The sequence below is a fragment of the Zootoca vivipara genome, chromosome 5 (assembly GCF_965207765.1).
Source record: "Zootoca vivipara chromosome 5, rZooViv2.hap1.1, whole genome shotgun sequence".
Lineage (NCBI taxonomy): Eukaryota > Metazoa > Chordata > Lepidosauria > Squamata > Lacertidae > Zootoca > Zootoca vivipara.
In genome coordinates, this window is record NC_142588.1 from 69835778 (window position 1) to 69853979 (window position 18202).

Here is an 18202-nt window from a genome sequence, read left to right on the forward strand (position 1 = left end):
CTAATGGTCTAGTTTTAAAACACTAACTCAAGCAGATGAAATGCATTTAGATATATAGTCAGCTTTCAACATAGGGTTACAACAACAACTCCAAAATAGAGCAAAAGGTTAGTAGTATGTCAAAGCAAGTATAATCCACATACTGTACAATATTTATGTTTCTGTTTAAAGTACAGTTTATGGATCTCCTTTCAATACTTTAAAGCTACACATAAAGGATACAATTTTATCTCCTGCAACAGTGCAGTATAAACTTGGAAAATTCCACCCTCTGAAAATATCAAGATTATCATTATAGTTACCTTTAGGATTAGCAAGAGTAACTTCTTCACCCCTCCACAAGCCCAAGTCTGCTCTCTGTAGTTCCTGAGATACAAGTGCATAAAACTCCAGTGTAGGTCCAAGACCAGTGCCAACCTTTTGAGAAAAGAATGGCAATTTAGAGATGTCTGTAAAAAAGGTCCAAACATGTTTTCTGCAACAAAAAATGCTAATTGCAGGAATGAAGGTAGAGGAGGAATTGTTAGCAGAAATGTGCAACAGAAGCTGCTTAATTATGTTAAACTCAGACTTTTTTTTAGACAAATTTGTACTGGAAAAAGCATTATCGTATCACAACTGAACACCTGATTTTGGTTTCAGAGTTGCATGCTACAACTATAGTATGATAGTACCAAGGTAGTGCTGGGATCTTGATTTGCTTCAAAAGAACCAAGGGCGAACTGCAAGTAATCCTTTCAGAAATCTTTTGGCACCATATTCTACCCTATCAAAGGCTAGTTTGTATACAGAAAACCTCATGCTTCTAACACTCTGAACAGAACCCTTTAAGGGTTTAGAGAGCCCTTACACTCAAGCCATATACCCCTAAACCAAAGAAATAAACCACAAATTGTTTCTCCAAACCTTGGTTTGCTTTTTAGCTGCTATGTAGCTTGACAAACATCTGAGGTGGCCTAATAAAATGTTGAACTCGCATGTTATACCAAACCATAGTTAAAACATGCTATGGTTCAACAACCCGGACAAAAATGTGACTAAGACCCCTGATTACCAAGCCTACACTGCAAGGGATTGGACCAGATGACCTTCAGGGTCTCTTTCAACTCTACAATTCTATGGCACCATCTTCAGGCCAATCTGCAGCAAAAACCAGGTTGAGGAAATGATCTGCAGCATGTGTCAGGTCCACAATGTACTGAGACAGCACCATAGTTGTCAAGGTGGCTATGGTGTTGTGAGCTTGCCATACTAACAGAAAGCAAAATATGATCTGTTAGCTGACTTCAGATGTTCAGAAAAACCACGACAAGCTATGCAAACCATGACTTAGACTCATGTACCAACGAGATCACTCTAGACTACTGTTGAACTTCCTTGTAACTGGAAAATAAACAATTACCAGTGCATGCGGGGACGGGCAGCTATAGTCATTACTTACTTCATTCTCATACTGGATTTCCAACATTGCTCTTGAACTGCCCAGATCCTGCATCACCGATTCAGCTTGTTTCAACAGTTCCTCTCTGTTCACAGTGCGCTGTGTGTCAACCAAAGGCAGGTATTATTTTTAGTCTTCACAAGCCAATTGTAGTATTGAAAGCAAAGATCACAGATAACAGCCCAAGTCAAAATGCCCTCTAAATTGTCTATTTAGAGAGCATTTTATGTAGTGTAGCACTTGCATTAGATACTGAAGTATTTCCCCAAAACTAGTAAAAATCCATTTCTCATTGCATTAATTACAGTTTGCATTAAATTGTGTTATTCTGTTGATGGAAGACTTTTTCATCCAGGTGGAGAGAGGTGTGTAGGGTTTTTTCTCATTTGTTTGTATTTGTTTGCTGTTGTTATTTAATTTCTATACTACTTTATATTTTTAAGAAAAAAACCTCAAAGCAGTTTACAACCTACATTAAAACATCAAATAAAACAATCCAGAATAAGGTCAAATATGAAGTATAAATTTAAAGCAACATAATCAACAGGAAACTAAAATGTTATCTTAAAGATTTCAAAATAAAACATTACAAAAGAAGATCAAGTACAGGATGCACATTTAACAAAAAAGGTTATCTTAAACATTTCAAAAGGAAACATTACGGAAGGAAGCCCAATATACAATGCACATTTAAAGCTGCCAATTCTGCCAATGGTGGTTTGGGGTGAGTGGCGGCTGCAGAAGCTCAGGCTTAATGACCTGGGGCTGCACTAAGAGACAACCCAAATGCAGTCCTCTGACCACCACCACCTCCCACATTGTTCCAAAGAGTCCTAGAGCGTATTTTGGGAGGGGGCACTACAGAAGGAATGGGGAATCAGTAAAAATCCCACCCCCATATTCATTGTCCTCACCTGACCAATTACACATTCATCCCACTCACAAGCCACCAAACTTCCTAACAGTAAAACAAACCCACAAGAGCACAAGCAAGACATAAGCTCTCTTCAAGCAAGGCAGCAAAATGAACTTCCACTGCAAGGGAAGGGTGACTCAAAGATTCCTTTGGAAAGCTGACATTTTCCTGCCTTCAAGCAACAGGATTGCTTGTTATTGTCCTAGTGCCCACTTGCCCAAGCCAAGTGCACCCTCCATAACTATTCCGCTGTATCTGATATTGGATCTCCCCACACCTTGTATCTGCAATTGTATTTGAAGAAAAAAATAATCATTCTTGAAGCAAGAATTCATTTCAGGTTAGAGATCAGAGGATTTAGGTGTTCTAGAATACATAAAAATTAGTAAGCGAGCACCATTTATAAACCATGACAACAATCATATTTACTGCCTCACAGTAGCTTTGAAAAGGCCTCACTGTGATCATTTGGAAGAACTGCAGACTTCCCCAACTTCTCCCTATAACTAATGTACAGTAATTCAGTTATAGAAAAGAAGCTTATACTAAACCTCTGACAGGGTTCAATGAGGGCATTTCTTTCCTGCCATGCCCCCACCCCCAATAATAAAGTTACCTTCTTCCTGTCCAGTCTTGGTGCCACTCTGCTATCCTGAGAATCGGACTGGTTGATTTCTGGATTGGTGTCCAGCAGTCTCTGCATGGCTCGATCTCGGTCAAAGGCAGTTACATAAAATAGCATTTGCCGTGTGTCAAATGGAAAGAAAAAAGGACTGTAAAAAGAGAGATGAGTTTTACACTGCAACTTTATTATTTGGAAGTTAAGCAAGGCTATATAGGAAAACAGTTATTTAAAACATTTTATTTATTTAAAAATATTTTACTTAAAATATTTATCTCTCTATATAAATTCAAGGCAGCTTACAATACCAATTAAAACAATGCATTATTTTTAAAAACCTTGAGAAAAAGCCTACAAAAAAGACCAGCTTGATAACAAGTTAGTCTATGTTTCCATGCTGGATGCAGAGGAAGAAGCCTCTTAAGGGGGGGGGGAGGGGAGACCTGCCATGTGGGCAGTACCTGGATCTTGTTAACATTCTTTACTTAGTCCTTGAAGTTTGTGATTATTATTTTTGGAACAAAGATAAAGGCCTTAAAGTTGGTTTCAACTAAGCCTTCCTCAAGCTTAAATAAACCATTGCACAGGGAAAAAGCATATGGCAACCTGACTCCACTCAAGAAATTTAGATATCTGAAATATATATTCATGTTTAAAACTTGATGCCTCTTCTTAAAAGCCCTATTTAAATGGTTGTTTTGTTGCAGGCCTTTAAACTTCAGAATTCCTCCTGACCTGCTCAATATGAAATTTCAAAGTTCTGCATCATCTCCCTCACTCCTTCATTCCTTTATAAACACTCTAGTGTTGGGAAGAGTCTGCTTAAAATCTCCACAGTACAATAATGGTTCATAGTCAAATTCCATACCATGATTTCCCAAGCTCTGTCAGCCATGTTGGTATGTTTCCTGTCATTATCACCAAAGGATCTTGAAGCTGTCTGTTTGCCTTTGCTGTGAGTTTACTGTTGATAAATTCTGATGTTGGAATAATCTCTTTACAGCTTGCATTCTACAATATCAAAAAGAAAGTTGCTTCTGTTTAGAAAAACTCATTCACTACCAAGACTGTTCATTTTTACAAAACATGGGAAAGCAGCGGCTGTGCCTTTAGCCTAACATGGGCTCCCTGCAAACCACACCTTGAAAGTCAAAAACTAGCCAAATGAACACATGCTCCCTCACTTTCTCCTCAACTTTGGATTACATTTCCCCGCTTTTCAGCATTAACCACGATGCACATGTAATCTGGTGTTGCCACATACCATGGTCAACCCAAACAATAGCTAAAGCCAGGAACTGAAACTGTGACTTGAAGTGTGTTTGCACACTAGGGTTACAAGAGAGGCACAGCTTGCTTTGTACTACAGTGGTACCTCGGGTTACAGACGCTTCAGCTTACAGACTCCACTAATCCAGAAATAGTACCTTGGGTTAAGAACTTCACTTCAGGATGAGAACGGAAATTGCGCGGCGGCAGCAGGAGGCCCCATTAGCTAAAGTGGTACCTCAGGTTAAGAACAGTTTCAGGTTAAGAATGGACCTGCAGAATGAATTAAGTTCTTAACCCGAGATGCCAATATATTGTGGAGACAGGTGACATTAACAGGACAATTGCTGGCTGTGCGATGGGTGGTAGTTTTAGCCTTGTGAGCCCTTTTCTGTTGAACCTGAACCTGGAGAGTTGCAATCTGTTTTGAGAAGCCAGAATGCTTGGCCAGCTAGCCTCACCTATCAAGAGCAATAACTATTTTATTTATATAAACAATTCATATACTGCTTACTACAAGAGTCTCTAAAGCTGTTTACAAAGATACAACACAGTCAGAAGTTCCTAAGCAGACAAATCTAACCAAAGATCAGAAAAAATTCAAACACAACAGCAACATGTGTACTCACATCATACAGGTAATACCAATAACGACTGATAGCATGTAAAACTCTCAGAAGAATAACAACATCTAATGAAGGATCTTCAAAAGTTATATTTTCCGGTGGCGAAGATATAAGATAAACTTCCAAAGGATTTGAGACCAAAGGACATACCCCATCTGAAAAAGGGACAGATTCTGTTATTCAGTGGAGAAATGTTTTCATATATTTGTACTTTCTTTATGTAATATTCAGCAACAGGATCTTAATTAAACTGTGCTTCAAATAAAACATTATGAAACCTTCCCTCTATGCTTGCAGGTGATCCAAATGCTTACCATGCCACAATTCATCATGCTTCTTTGCATTTCTAGGGGATGTTTTCGTAGGAGCAGTTTGTGCCCTTCCTCTTTTACCACCAACACAGTCTTTATTACTATCATCATCTTCTCGCACTGGCTTGTACCTAAAAAGAAGCATCATGTTATTGACTGACCCGATAATGAAATCTAGTACAGGAACAGTAATTTCCTCTGCGAAAAGAGCATGTCAATCCAATACTATATACCTATAAAATTAGAATTATTAGAAGTCTATCTTTTAGTGCCAGACTGAGGACCAATCTACTCATTACACAAGTGATTCATAATTGCTCTCCCAATATTTCCCCACATGGAAGTGCAGCTATGGAGGACTGTCAATTTACTTGGAGCAGCAGCAGAAGAGTTAACCATATCTCCTTCAAAACTGCTCCAAGCCCTATGGAAGTGGAGTATGTTCCTATATTCTCCACTGCCATGGGTGAGCAGCAGCGGGAGATAACAATTTTCATCAGCAAGCTGGCAAAGCGGGGAATGGGCAGGCCATAACAGGTACAATTAATTAAAGAAAACAACCTGAATATCAATCGCAGATCTCCTAAATATTGGGCTGCTTACCAGTAAATCATTGCGTGCTATGTGGACAAGCCTCAGAGCGCATGAGCAAAACACTGGGCTCACACACTCCACACTCCTACTCCCACACCTAAGGATGGCAACTTCTGCAAATATTACTTTCCATTTCAAAATAATCCTGGTTTAGCATTACATACAAACCAGGAATCCTGGTTTAAAATAGTGGTTAATTAAAAATGGGTTATAATCTGGTTTATCTTTGCCTTCTTAGCAGCTAGCCTTTGTTTGAAACTAGGAATGTTTGAAACTGCTTTGTACCGAACACCAAGTCAATATTCTTTTAAACTTGAAGTAAACTCAGAAGAAGGCCTCCTCCTCACCATAAAGGAAGGAGAAGGGGAAGGGGAAGAAGAGGAAGAGAAGGAGAAGGAGAAGGAGAAGGAGAAGGAGAAGGAGAAGGAGAAGGAGAAGGAGAAGGAGAAGGAGAAGGAGAAGGAGAAGGAGAAGGAGAAGGAGAAGGAGAAGAAGAAGAAGAAGAAGAAGAAGAAGAAGAAGAAGAAGAAGAAGAAGAAGAGGAGGAGGAAGAAGAAGAAGAAAAGAAGAAGGGCCTAACGTTGTGGTTCAGGCTTGTCTGCATAGTGCTTCCATGGGTTAGCATTATGTGCAAATCATTGCTAAGTAAGTCTGGTTCATGCAATATTTTGGGCCTTGGGATTTTACCTCCCCTGCTCCCCTCAACCTATGGAGAAAAACAGAGAGATCCTATATTTACTTGATTACAAGCACTCTGCAACCAGATATCAGCACATGTAAAAAGAAAAATAGAGATAGCAAAAGTGGAACCTCTTTGGAATCTGCTGCTTGAACAGGATGTTTTACTTCACTTCACAGTAAAGCAATCCAGATTAATTTATGCTGACCATAATCTTACTGTCCTAACAGATTCTTACTTCATATTAATATAATGAAGAGTGAAAATGATATTTTACACAATTCTTCAATAAGCTTAACACATGAGGGCTACAAACACAAATATGCATCTGTAACTCAGTGACAACAGTGACTGTTCCCTTCTTCTGATTGACTTACCAAATGGTATGAGTCTTTGTCCATATGCCAGCTCTTCCTAAAGGGTTGCTTTCATCATCTGTCGATTCCCTTTCCTCTTCAGCTTGCAAACTGAACTGTCTAACTGCTTGATAAACTGTCATGTTATATGGCAGGAGATGATCTCCAATGTAGAACTGAAGCCTGTGCCTCACATTCCCTGAATTTAAGAACTGAGCAGCCTATGTGGAGGAAAGGATAGAAGTTAAAAATCAACCTTCCAACTGTGAACAAAGGAGATCAAAACTGAACAAAGCCTTACCAGAGATTCATCTATTTCCTCATCTGATCCATCATCATCACTATCTTCATCATCTTCTCTCACTCTGCCATAACCTAAAAAACGACCAACAATAGTGACTTTATTTCCAGACACAAATAAGTCACTATCTAAGAAACATTAAAAATGGATCACAACAGTACAGCTTGCCAATATGCAGCTTTAGCAGCATCCTATGTGCAGAACTGCAGAGTAACCAGACCTCTGCACTGAGGACATAAACTATGGAATTTGCTACCACAAGACACAATGGTCACCAACTCTGACAGTTTTATTAAAAGGGAATTAGAAGAATACATGGATAATTAGACTGGCAATAGCTTAGTCATGGCAGCAGCACACTATCTCTAGCATCAGAAGCATAATTCCTATGGACATCAGTTGCAGAGGAACAACTGAGGAGAACTATTGCTCTCATCCCTGCTTGTGGGCTTCCCAAAAGACATCTTGCTGGTTGCTGTGGAGTAGACTTGAGATGTGAACTAGATTAGACTGGGCTAGATTAGAGAAGTGAAGACCCTCCCTCTTTTATTCAAATAGAATTCGTATTTTGAAAACACTTTCAAAGAACTAACTTTGAGAAAAAATATACAGAAAGTTCCATTGCTGCTTGGTCTGCTACTGACCTTTGGCTTAGTTAGGAGATACGAGAAGCAATCTACTGTCCTTTTGACCTGGCCCCTCAAACAACAAAGATCAGCTGCTTCAAAATTTGCAATAATTATGATTGTTATGTAGCTTTATAAACTAGGGTAAAAGTCCACTTTTGAATAATCCACACCTATGTGCCATCTGTTTCTCCCTATTCTTGCCCCAGGGGAAATAATATAGATGTCTAGCATCTGTGGAAGCATGTTTGAGCAGTCCATGGTGACTGAGAATGAAGCATTTTGGTATTAGCTCTCCAAAATACTATCTTGTAAAGATCTTCCACTAGCAATAATAATTTTTAGCTAGTGGTATGAAACTTTTAACATGTGGGATCTTGAAGTTTCCCCAGGTTATTTAGTGATACCTATCTGCTATTTACATACAAGCAAACACAGCAATTCTGATGCAACAAGCGATAAAGTGAACCAGAGAGCCCATTTGGGCTGGGCAGATTGCTTTCTTGAATACACAAAAGGGGGGGGCATTTTAATTGGAGATTGACAGGCAGTCTCAATCAACCTGAAAATCTATACAATGATTATTGAACTATAATCAGGCAATAAAAAGGTTCAGAATTTCCTGTAAATTTACAAGCTGTACAATGAGGCCCTTTATGACACATACAGCAATAACTGACACACAAGACAACCACCATACTTTTACAGTGTATCATAAGGAAAAGAGGTACCTCTAACTACAAGATATCTTTCAATGGCTTGTACCAACGCCAGGGGATCTATCTTCACAGGTCCACCTTTCCACTGTTTCACATTAGCACAGTCTGGATGTCTTTGCAACTGGCATTTTAACTGATGGGTGTTGAAAAATTTTAAAGCTTGCGATCCTCTGTTAAGAGAAAAACTCAAGATAATTTATGAAAAACGTTGCTACAGTTATTCTATTTTCACTTGTGGACATTTAATACATTACAGCAATTAAAATAGTTTCTGCTTTGGCTTTACAATTAAATTATTAAAACTGCATGCATTTTTATTTGCCATCACCTATAAACTGAAACCTAATCAAAACCATTACAGAAGATGTGCCTCAGGCCGGTTTAAGCTGAGCAAGGTGGCAATCCTATGCACACTTATCTGGGATGTGTTCAGTGGGACTTACTTCTGAGTAAACATGCAGAGGATTGCACTTCAGGTGTTGATAAGAAAACAGTAATTAGATATTGGACTGTTATTTCAGTGTAACTTGCTCCTTTAGATGTTTATGTATATCAATTTGTAAGAGATTTAGATTCGTTTTTGTTTGCTTGTTCAGGTTATAGAACAGTTCTAGTTCTGCAGTGATTATATTCACAAAATTTTCTGTCACTATAGTGTGGAAACAGTCATCAAATATCTCCCAGTTCAACAAATCCAATGAGAAACAGAAAAAACAGGGTGATATCCCGCTAAGTCATACTCAGAACAGACCTGCGAAAATCAATTTACTTGTCCACTAATTTCAGTGGGTATTATACTAACAATGGATATCACCCACAGGATCTAACATTTTAATGAAACTGATACCCACAAACTTATTTAAAAATTAGCAGTTCTTGTAGTTATTGCTGTACATTTTTTACTTGCTAAACTACTGATAAAAACAGAAATGCATACAATAGCAAATATTACAACCACACATGCACACACAAAAGGTGTTGGCTGTATTGCTTAGACTAAAAGTACTTAATTCATTTAAGACATGGACAGCAAAAAGTGGTTATAAGGAACAAAAAAACACAGATTTGTTTGACTTGCACATGGATTTGGAATATGCCTTCAACTATTCTCTCATTCTAGAGTTTTGGTCAAATATCTGAAAGAGGTACTTCAATGTGTTTTCCTTATATCCAATATGGAATTTCATAAATCAGCTGAGCAAAAAGACTCATTTGGAAAACTAACCAAGGAAAGTGCTCATCTTGAAACCAGAAAAATCTTGAGTCTCTTTAACTACAGTACTTCTAAATCTGAACTCCCTATTCAAAAAGTATCCAATGGGAATACTGTTTCAATTATAGCTTTTGAATGGTGTGTAGGGAGCAATGAATTTAGCCGTAGTACTGTATTCTCCTGAAATGGATTAATATAGTTTTGGTCATACTAGTTGTATGCCATGTCCCCACTACCACTATTCAGCAAAGACGTGAGTCATACTCTCCCCTTCTAGTTCCAAACAAAATTTGGAAGCTGGAATTTTATATTAAAACGTTAAGAACAACCTTTACGGAAGTCCATTAAAGATGCTTATGCTAATGATGTTGAAGCTGTAAATATGGTTTTTAGGAGTTTGAAAATACCTACTCATTATTTTGAATTTAGCACTATCATTAGAAGCAAAGCACTGTTTTTCTACAGGTTTTTGAACTGCTATGACCATAAATGGTAAAATGGGCAGCAAACACAACACAATGGGCCACTTAGCCATGCATAATTCATGGTTCCAGGAACATTCTGGAAATGTGACAGGTTTTACCTGAGAATTAATCCTTACCTGCTCCCTGTTCCATTTCCGCTTGGAAAGTCATGGACTTTAACTGGAAATTGCTCCATCTGACTAAGACAGTTGTTCATTTTGTGGACCAAAGCCAACAAAGGTGCATTTTCTAATGGCTCTAATCTTCCAAGGGGTTCTTCTCCAGGAAGCTGAAATTAAAGTTTTGCTTAATTTTTTAATTTTTTTATAGTTTTTGCCAAGTGGTCACTGAGTAACTCTATGACCAAATACTGACAAAGCAGGCAGGCACAGGCAAATGCGAGCTTATATTCTACATGCTATGGGCAACCCAAACCCAATGATTATATTTCACCAGGAACATAGGCAAGCATTTGACTTCCACAAAACAAAATCCGCCTGTTTATCCAAAACTAAGGTTTAACCCAATTAAGAAAAAAAGTACATAAAAACACATGGCAGTCAATTTTTGTGTGTGAGATAAAATGTTATCTTCAAAGCATGTTTTAGCCATTTGCCTATCAAGTTCTCTCTGGGGCAAGAGGAAAGCCATATATGGCTACCTGTCAGTTATGTATTTTAATACCACCTCCCCTAGATTATTGACAGAGTAAATAATGAACGAAAGAATGAATGAAGTGACCCCTTTAATACTGGAGCTGTAAGTACTTACTGGAGAAGAGAAAAACACATGAAGGAACCTTTTCAATCTCACATCCCTGCTTACAGCATCTTTTTCACTCTTAGACGTCAAGTAAAGCAGCAGCTGTTTCATAAACCCACTATGCTGGATCTCAAATGAAGATACATCAGACTCAGAGACTATACTACGGATTTCTACAAGGCACTCAACTCCACCATCCACCTGAAATAAACAGTCTCTGTATGAGAATGAGGCTTAGTAATCCAGGAACTATTCCACAAATGGAACAAGAACCAGCATATTTAAAAATAAAAACTGAAATCCAGAGGAATACATATCCCAAGTTTTTTTACATATACTCTGCACTGCCTTACTTACTTTATACAACTTAAGTGAGCATGTGCAGAAAAGTTCATGCCAATACACCACTAAAAGGCAGCACATATGTAGCGGCCTTATGAGAACATAACAATTCAGCATATTAGACTGAAACTGGGTACCTAAGTAATGTCATCCAGGATGTTTTCCCCTCACAAAGCACTCCTGGAGAAGCTTCAATGGAAAATCTATTCAGAAATATTTTCTACAAGTTGGTTCAAGGTTTACTGAGCTAAGAATAAATGTGCCCACATGTTCACCCGTCCCTTCGTGTGCCAACTTCAGCACTTCTTTCATGGTTTATGTCACAATTTCCCCAATACTGTACGTTTATATCACAAAACTGTGGCTTGATACCTGCTTACCAAACAGGATATGATCCTCACTAAATGAGCGCCAAAGAACTTTTAAAACTAGTTGTTTGAAAATATTAGTTGTATGCCAATACCACCATGCAGGAACACTGACTATGTAGCTGTGTGAGAAAATTATGAAAGCAGGGCCTTTTAAAACAGTGAAATACTGACTCTGCACATAATGCTAAGCCAGGATTCCCCCCAAAAAACTTGAATTATGATATGATCAAGCAGTGAGCTACTGCATGAAGCCCACTCTGTCTTCTCTTCACATAAGCAGGCAGAACAAAAATCATGTTGTGATAGCTTAGCGTAATGTCTACATGCAGGATTCTATCTGTTGCTCCTAAACTTGTTGGGACGACAAATCATGGTTTGTTTGGGAGTCAAACCAACCAACCAGAATTCCACATTTGAGCATCATGCTGAACAATTCCTTCTTCATTTGTTGTAACTGCTGCACCTGAAGGGAGGAGAGAGCAAGCTGCATGCACTAGCACACTGCTTGATCATATTGTACAACTTGCTGGCTGCACATTAACCACCTTTTAAAATTCCATCAATCTTTAAGATTTAGGACATGATCCATCCTAAAAGCAGAGCTGGGCACACTTTTAAGAGTCCCCTTGCTCACTGCTCACATGCACATGGCAGCATGCTAGATCACCACCAGGAATTTACCACAGGGTAGCCGAAGTGGTGCCCTTCAGATGCTGCTCAACTCCCACCAGCCCCAGACAGCGTGGCTATACAGGATAATGGGAGTTGTAATCCACAGTATTAGATGTCCCAATCTATTATATCCTCTCCCCTCCCCACTACTTGGCCAAGTTACATAAACATGTATTAAGTCCTCTGTGTGTAAAACTGCATCTATCACTCACTCTAAGGATTGTGTCCAAATTTTCATATAGTTATAATGTTCAGGGAGCATTATTTGAAGATTACTGGCTTACTTCAGTTATGAAATTGTTTTTGTAACAAAAATGTAGTGGTTTTTATTGTATCATAAGGCACTGGACATCCATAAATTGGCAGTGACAACATACCAATATACCCTACAACATAGAAGAACTGCAAAATGGAAAAGTTAGTGACCCCAATGGCTTTTAAACAGACAGCTTCTGAAGCTTAGTACTTGAAGCTGGATGCAATAAGCACCGATGACCTCACTATTTTAATAAACTATTTGCTCTTCCTGTGAAAAGTTCTTCCTCTCATTCCAATACAGATTAAAAAGATATTCTAACCTGAAGGTTGAGTTGTTCAGTTGCAGTGCAAAGTCTCTGTAACACATTTAGTGCAGGGTTGCTTCCATCCATGTTCTCAGAGCTAAAATAACGCTCCACAAATTTGTGGGCTTGCTCTTTAATCCAACCCTTAATTTTCTCTCTACAAGAAATGTACAGTTTAATATATTGAACACTTAACATTGGCATACTAAGCACAACTGCCCTGCACAATTTGATTACATTTTCATAGTGCAAAGAAGTCTCGGAGGTAGGAAAAGCTGCAAGGCCAAAAATTTTGTTCCCACCACAAAAAACTCCCATTGCACTTCAATCCAGGTTTGTTAAATATAGACAGTTGCTTTATCCAGATCGCTCATGAGGATAAAGTCGTTGTCCCTGCAAACTCATCTCCCTCTGCCCTGCTTGTCGTATGATTTTAGGAATTTATCCTCTGCCTTCCATACATATACTTTTGCTCCCCATTATGTAAACTTCATTCTGGCACATTCTATCCCAGCTTGAAGTTCTTCATCATCCTCTCCTACCAAAATTTTCTATTAAAACCAAAACTAAGCTGCCACAGACAACACGGGTAATCTATATAAAACTTTTTTTGCACGTCATAGTAAACTATAGTTAACAGTTTACTGTGAACATGCTGATCTGGGTCACTTTGCTCCTCCCCACCAGCAAGCTGGAGAAACAAGTCATTATCCCTGGGCTTACTGTGGATATTTGATCTGTTGCCAAGAACAAACCTTGGTTACAAGATTGCAGTTTGATTAAAAACAAGCATTGGTTTGAACACAATGCTAAGCCAGGAATCATGGTCTGTTCTGCAGGAGAATGTGATCAATGTTCATAGTAAACCATTAACTCTGGTTTACCATGGCATGTGAACTGGGCCACTACAGGCTTCACTAAATTGAGTTTTGTGTAGTGAAGTATGGTTATACCTGTTATTGGATATTGTGTCCTTTGAGGCAGCTCTTGCCAGACCACTCACACCTGCTGTACGTGCTGGTTCAATGTTGTTGCTATTGGACTGTGTGCTTAATCTTCCCCAGGTTTTAGGATTCAAACTTGCCAAGAAGGAAGATTTAGGAGATTGAGTAGCTGTAGGGCTTTTAGCTTTTTGAAAAAGAGAATGGGAGAGTAAGTTTCAAGTTTAAGCTTTAAAAAGTCTTAAGCTTTACCAATTGGCATTCAAAGTCACCAACATTCAGAGTTCTGTCCCCTTTTAATGCATATCTTGTTTTCCTCCTAAGCAAAGCTATGAGATAAGCAATTACAGCTCCCAATTGTGGAATAAAATATTATCAGGTGCATCTTCAAAGTGATTTAAAGACACTTAAATGTTTACAGATCAAATGTGAACACATACATACATCAATTCTAAAGCTGTTATGTGCATCTATTTTATTATGTGTCCACCTACTGCTAAAAAGTCACCAGCACTGTGTACAATGGATTCATCTCAAATTTTAAAAAAGCTTAGAACTCTCCACCTTTCTTTTTACAGAAAGAATGGTCACAGCAGTAGCAGAAAAAGAACATTACACACAAAGACACAGCTAAAGGAAGCAAGTAAAATCAAGTAACAGAATTTCAGTGATAGCCAGGAGGTATCATCACCTAACTATAAAGGGGGGGGGGGTTTGCTAGGAGGGTGGGAATCAGCAGCAGCCTTAACTCTAAGCTTTGTATGGAGCAGATAGCTTCTGCATTTAATGAACACTTTGATTTCCAGAAACAAAAATTTACAGTGGTGCCTCGCTTAACGAACACCCTGCTTAACGAAATTTCCGCTTAACGAAAGGATTTTTCGAGCAGAGGTTGCCTCGCTAGACGAATTCGTTTTATGAAAAATTCGTTTAGCGAATCGCGGTTTCCCATAGCAATGCATTGAAATTCAATTAATGTGTTCCTATGGGCAAAAAAAAAATTCAAAAAAAATTCAATGCATTCCTATGGGATTCGCTAGACGAATTTTTCGTTATAAGAAAAGACCCGTGGAACGAATTAAATTCGTCTAGCGAGGCACCACTGTACTTCCATTTGCATATTTTAATAATCTAATCCAAAGCCACTTCAAACATTTGTGCCAAAACAAGAAGTTTCTGGTCAAAAATATATCAGTTCATTCAGTCACTCAAAATGTAATGTCATTGCTTTGATTTGGAAATATTTATTTTACAGGTCTGCCAACATCTAGACATTTAGGGCATATTCAGAACTAGAAAGCTTTCTTTTCTGAGGACTGTACAGCACTGCTTCTTAAGTAGCCACAATATTTGATTTACTATACCCGTTATGCAATTTCAACAGAAGCTTACCTTGATTGTCTACTTTGTCATCATCTCTGGGAGGTGAATACTTTGGCCGCCGGGGCCCACGTTTTGGCAATCTTTTTCTCTTCAGAACATCACTTAATCGGCTAGCAAATGTTAGAAAATGCACATGTCATACATACATCAGGCCAGATACATTACATTTGAACCAAACTGTAATGTATTTGAACCAACATGGATTTTAAATTATAGCTAATAATTTCAATTAATAAACTGGTATGTTAGCATTTTTCTTCCGATTTAGCAGATAGCTCAGATTATTTTAATGCATGTCCAAGAAAGCATTCTGATGTGGGACCTTAACTTATTTCTCAGCAATGCCATTCATTAGTAGCGCTTTGTTCACAGACCAAGTCAAACACACTCACCCCTGTGGACTCAGGTCCAGAGAGTCTTCCCTGCTGTGCTGTAAGCTTGGAGAGCCTAAGTCTGCGGCTGCATTGCTAGCAGCAGTGGCTGTTCCAGTGCTTATTGTTGTAGTAGCACCCAGCGTTCCTGAGCCATTAGTGCATGCTTTGGGGGGACTTGTCAGCAAAGCCTCCGATTCTGCAAGATTTTTCACCTGGTGCATCACACCTTTTTTTAAAAAAAAAGAGAAATATTCAGTGACAAAGAGACACATATTTTTCAAAACACATGATCAGGGGTGCCAACTTGAGTGAAATGGGGGGGGGGGATGTTAGCCCCGCCTTGCATAATCTATCACAAGACCTTGCACACGCACACCATTTGAATAGCAACACTCATTAACTTTTTTGGGGGGGCTGCCCACTCCAATATTTTATTGGGGAGGGGTGAAGGGTCCACGGTCCCTAGGAGTTGGCTCCTATCCACATATTTTTAACAATACAACATGATCCAGCCCATGTCTACACAAACTGCAAGGCACATGAATCTAACTTCTGCCATTACCTTCTCTTCTGAAGTAAACACTGAAAATATCAGGTAACTTTTGCATTAAGATCTCTGCCATTTGAAGGGCTCCAACTACTATCTTAAGGTCTTGACTTGACAGCATAGAGGCTATATGACTGCAAGAGAAAATTAAGACAAACAAAATTCAGCAAGATGAAAGCAGCTTCATTTACATTTTGAATACACAAATGAGGCCATTTTCAGTACTGGGCAGGTTGCTGAAAGTGGGAAGGAATGCTATATTCCTGGTACCGTGAGATCCATTTCACACATTGCATGGCAACATGCCTGACTTGTTGCTTTCACACAGACAACAATGATGTGCAACCAATCCTGGGGTTTAAGTTTTGTGTTTACAAATAGGTTTTTCTAATTATTTTTCTCATATCTACATTTTCTCCTTGGTCAACAAGCAATCCGGTCAATAGGCCATTTGAAGACCAACTGCCATATAATGAGCATCTTGGGATTTTGTCACCGTAAAAAAAAAAAAAAAAGCACATCCATTGCATATATGCAATTTAGAAAGCAGTTATAGTTAATGAACAATGGATATTCACTAATTAAAAAGGCAGTGCCTTTCATTTCTAAGAACACAATGGCAATCATAGCTAAACACAGAAGGCTCAAGTGGTAACCAGATATCTTAAGTGGCAGTTTGCATTTTGAGACTCTCGTTTAAGTCAAATGAACTGCTAGATTAAGAATCTGACTCATCACAATATCATTCAGAATAGGTTTTGCATCAAAGTGCGCATAACAATTACCTTGATACTGCATGATTTTTCAGCACATCCTTCAGAAGTTCAGCATCAGCAAAATAAATTATCCTAAGAATTGCTCTAAGGCACTTGTGTCTTACTGCAGGTCCAGCTGAAGAACTGTACACTTCATAGAGAACGCCAAATAAGGTTTTAATGAAAGATTTAGCCAGTTCTGGGTCTTCTTTCATTAACTGTGCTCGAGCATCATCCTTCTTTGATTCTGGATGTCCACCTACAGGAGAATAACTTGACCACTAAATATCAAGGAATGGCACGTTGTTTAAAGCAAATTTTATCCTGCCTAAACCCCTCAAGGTAACATACTAGCATAAAATTTGCACAAAAAAAAAATGTACCAGGAAGTACTATTTATTTCATAAAGTTTATACACAGCACTTGGTTGTATATAAACCTCAAAGTGGTTTAGAAAAAGATGAAACAATACAATCAAGGGGAAAAAATCACTACCATGTTTTAAAACAGCTGGGTAGGCTTGTCTAAACAAGAAAGTTTTTAGCAGGCACTGAAAATAGTACAGAGAAGGAGCCTGCTTTGATCTCAATAGGCAAGGAGTTCTGAAGTGCACATGCTGCCACACCAAATGATCAAGTTCTTATAAATGCAGAACAGATATTATTTCGGACCTGTAGTAGTGCCAATTCCACAGATTGAAATGGTTGAGTGGGCACATGTAGGGCAAAGCCTTCTCGTAGGTAAACCAGTCCCAAGTTGTTAAGGGCATTATTATGACAACAGTAACAGCTTGAACTTGGCCCAACAAGCAAGTTGACAACCAGTACAGATCTCTAAGCAGAGGCGCTATGTTGACAAGGACTCACTCCTGTCAGCAGTCACGCTGCAGCATTCTGCGCTAACTGCAGCTTCCGGATCAAGCACAAGGGAAACCACACAAAGGGTGTATTGCATGAACACCAACCCACTGTGGGCTCCATTTTATTAGCATTCAAATTTCAGTTTATTGACCTATATCCAGCACCAGTCCAGCACTGGCATAGCCTGATTCAGATGCTATGTGGAGAGAAAGCTGGGTGTCATCCTCAAAATCCCCTGGTGACAGTTCCCTGCAGCTTCATATAGCAGGAGGGACAGTATAAATCCCACAAAGTGCAACAAAAATTGCCCATTGCTACTGTCTGATAGCAGGCTTGCGGGGAGAAGTGGAACCACTGCAAAACAGTACCTCCCACTAACAACCCACAAAGTCACTTCAAAGGAATACCATTATCGATGGTACTGAAAGGTGCAGAGAAATCAACAAGAATTAGAATTTAAATTCATTTACCTAATTTTCACACTCTAAAAGGGGC

The 18202-nt window shown here is 38.8% G+C and overlaps 1 protein-coding gene across 12 annotated transcripts in view; it reads right to left on the reverse strand.

The window, feature by feature from the left end:
• TRIP12 (thyroid hormone receptor interactor 12) overlaps nt 1-18202 on the reverse strand; it is a 75850-nt gene that overhangs the window by 7648 nt on the left and 50000 nt on the right. For 7 of the 12 annotated variants that reach the window (XM_060274516.2, XM_035133968.3, XM_060274513.2 and 4 more), the window contains 17 exons: nt 16878-17106; nt 16108-16226; nt 15564-15771; nt 15181-15281; nt 13801-13975; nt 12863-13004; nt 10909-11100; nt 10275-10426; nt 8473-8645; nt 7116-7189; nt 6836-7035; nt 5189-5316; nt 4878-5029; nt 3848-3990; nt 2974-3130; nt 1442-1540; nt 303-417 (listed from right to left, as the gene is read on the reverse strand). In XM_060274516.2, the coding sequence (XP_060130499.1) occupies nt 303-417; nt 1442-1540; nt 2974-3130; nt 3848-3990; nt 4878-5029; nt 5189-5316; nt 6836-7035; nt 7116-7189; nt 8473-8645; nt 10275-10426; nt 10909-11100; nt 12863-13004; nt 13801-13975; nt 15181-15281; nt 15564-15771; nt 16108-16226; nt 16878-17106 (2559 nt within the window). The remainder of the gene's footprint in view (nt 1-302; nt 418-1441; nt 1541-2973; nt 3131-3847; nt 3991-4877; nt 5030-5188; nt 5317-6835; nt 7036-7115; nt 7190-8472; nt 8646-10274; nt 10427-10908; nt 11101-12862; nt 13005-13800; nt 13976-15180; nt 15282-15563; nt 15772-16107; nt 16227-16877; nt 17107-18202) is intronic. The other 5 variants (XM_060274517.2, XM_060274515.2, XM_060274514.2 and 2 more) reach the window with 1 other exon arrangement.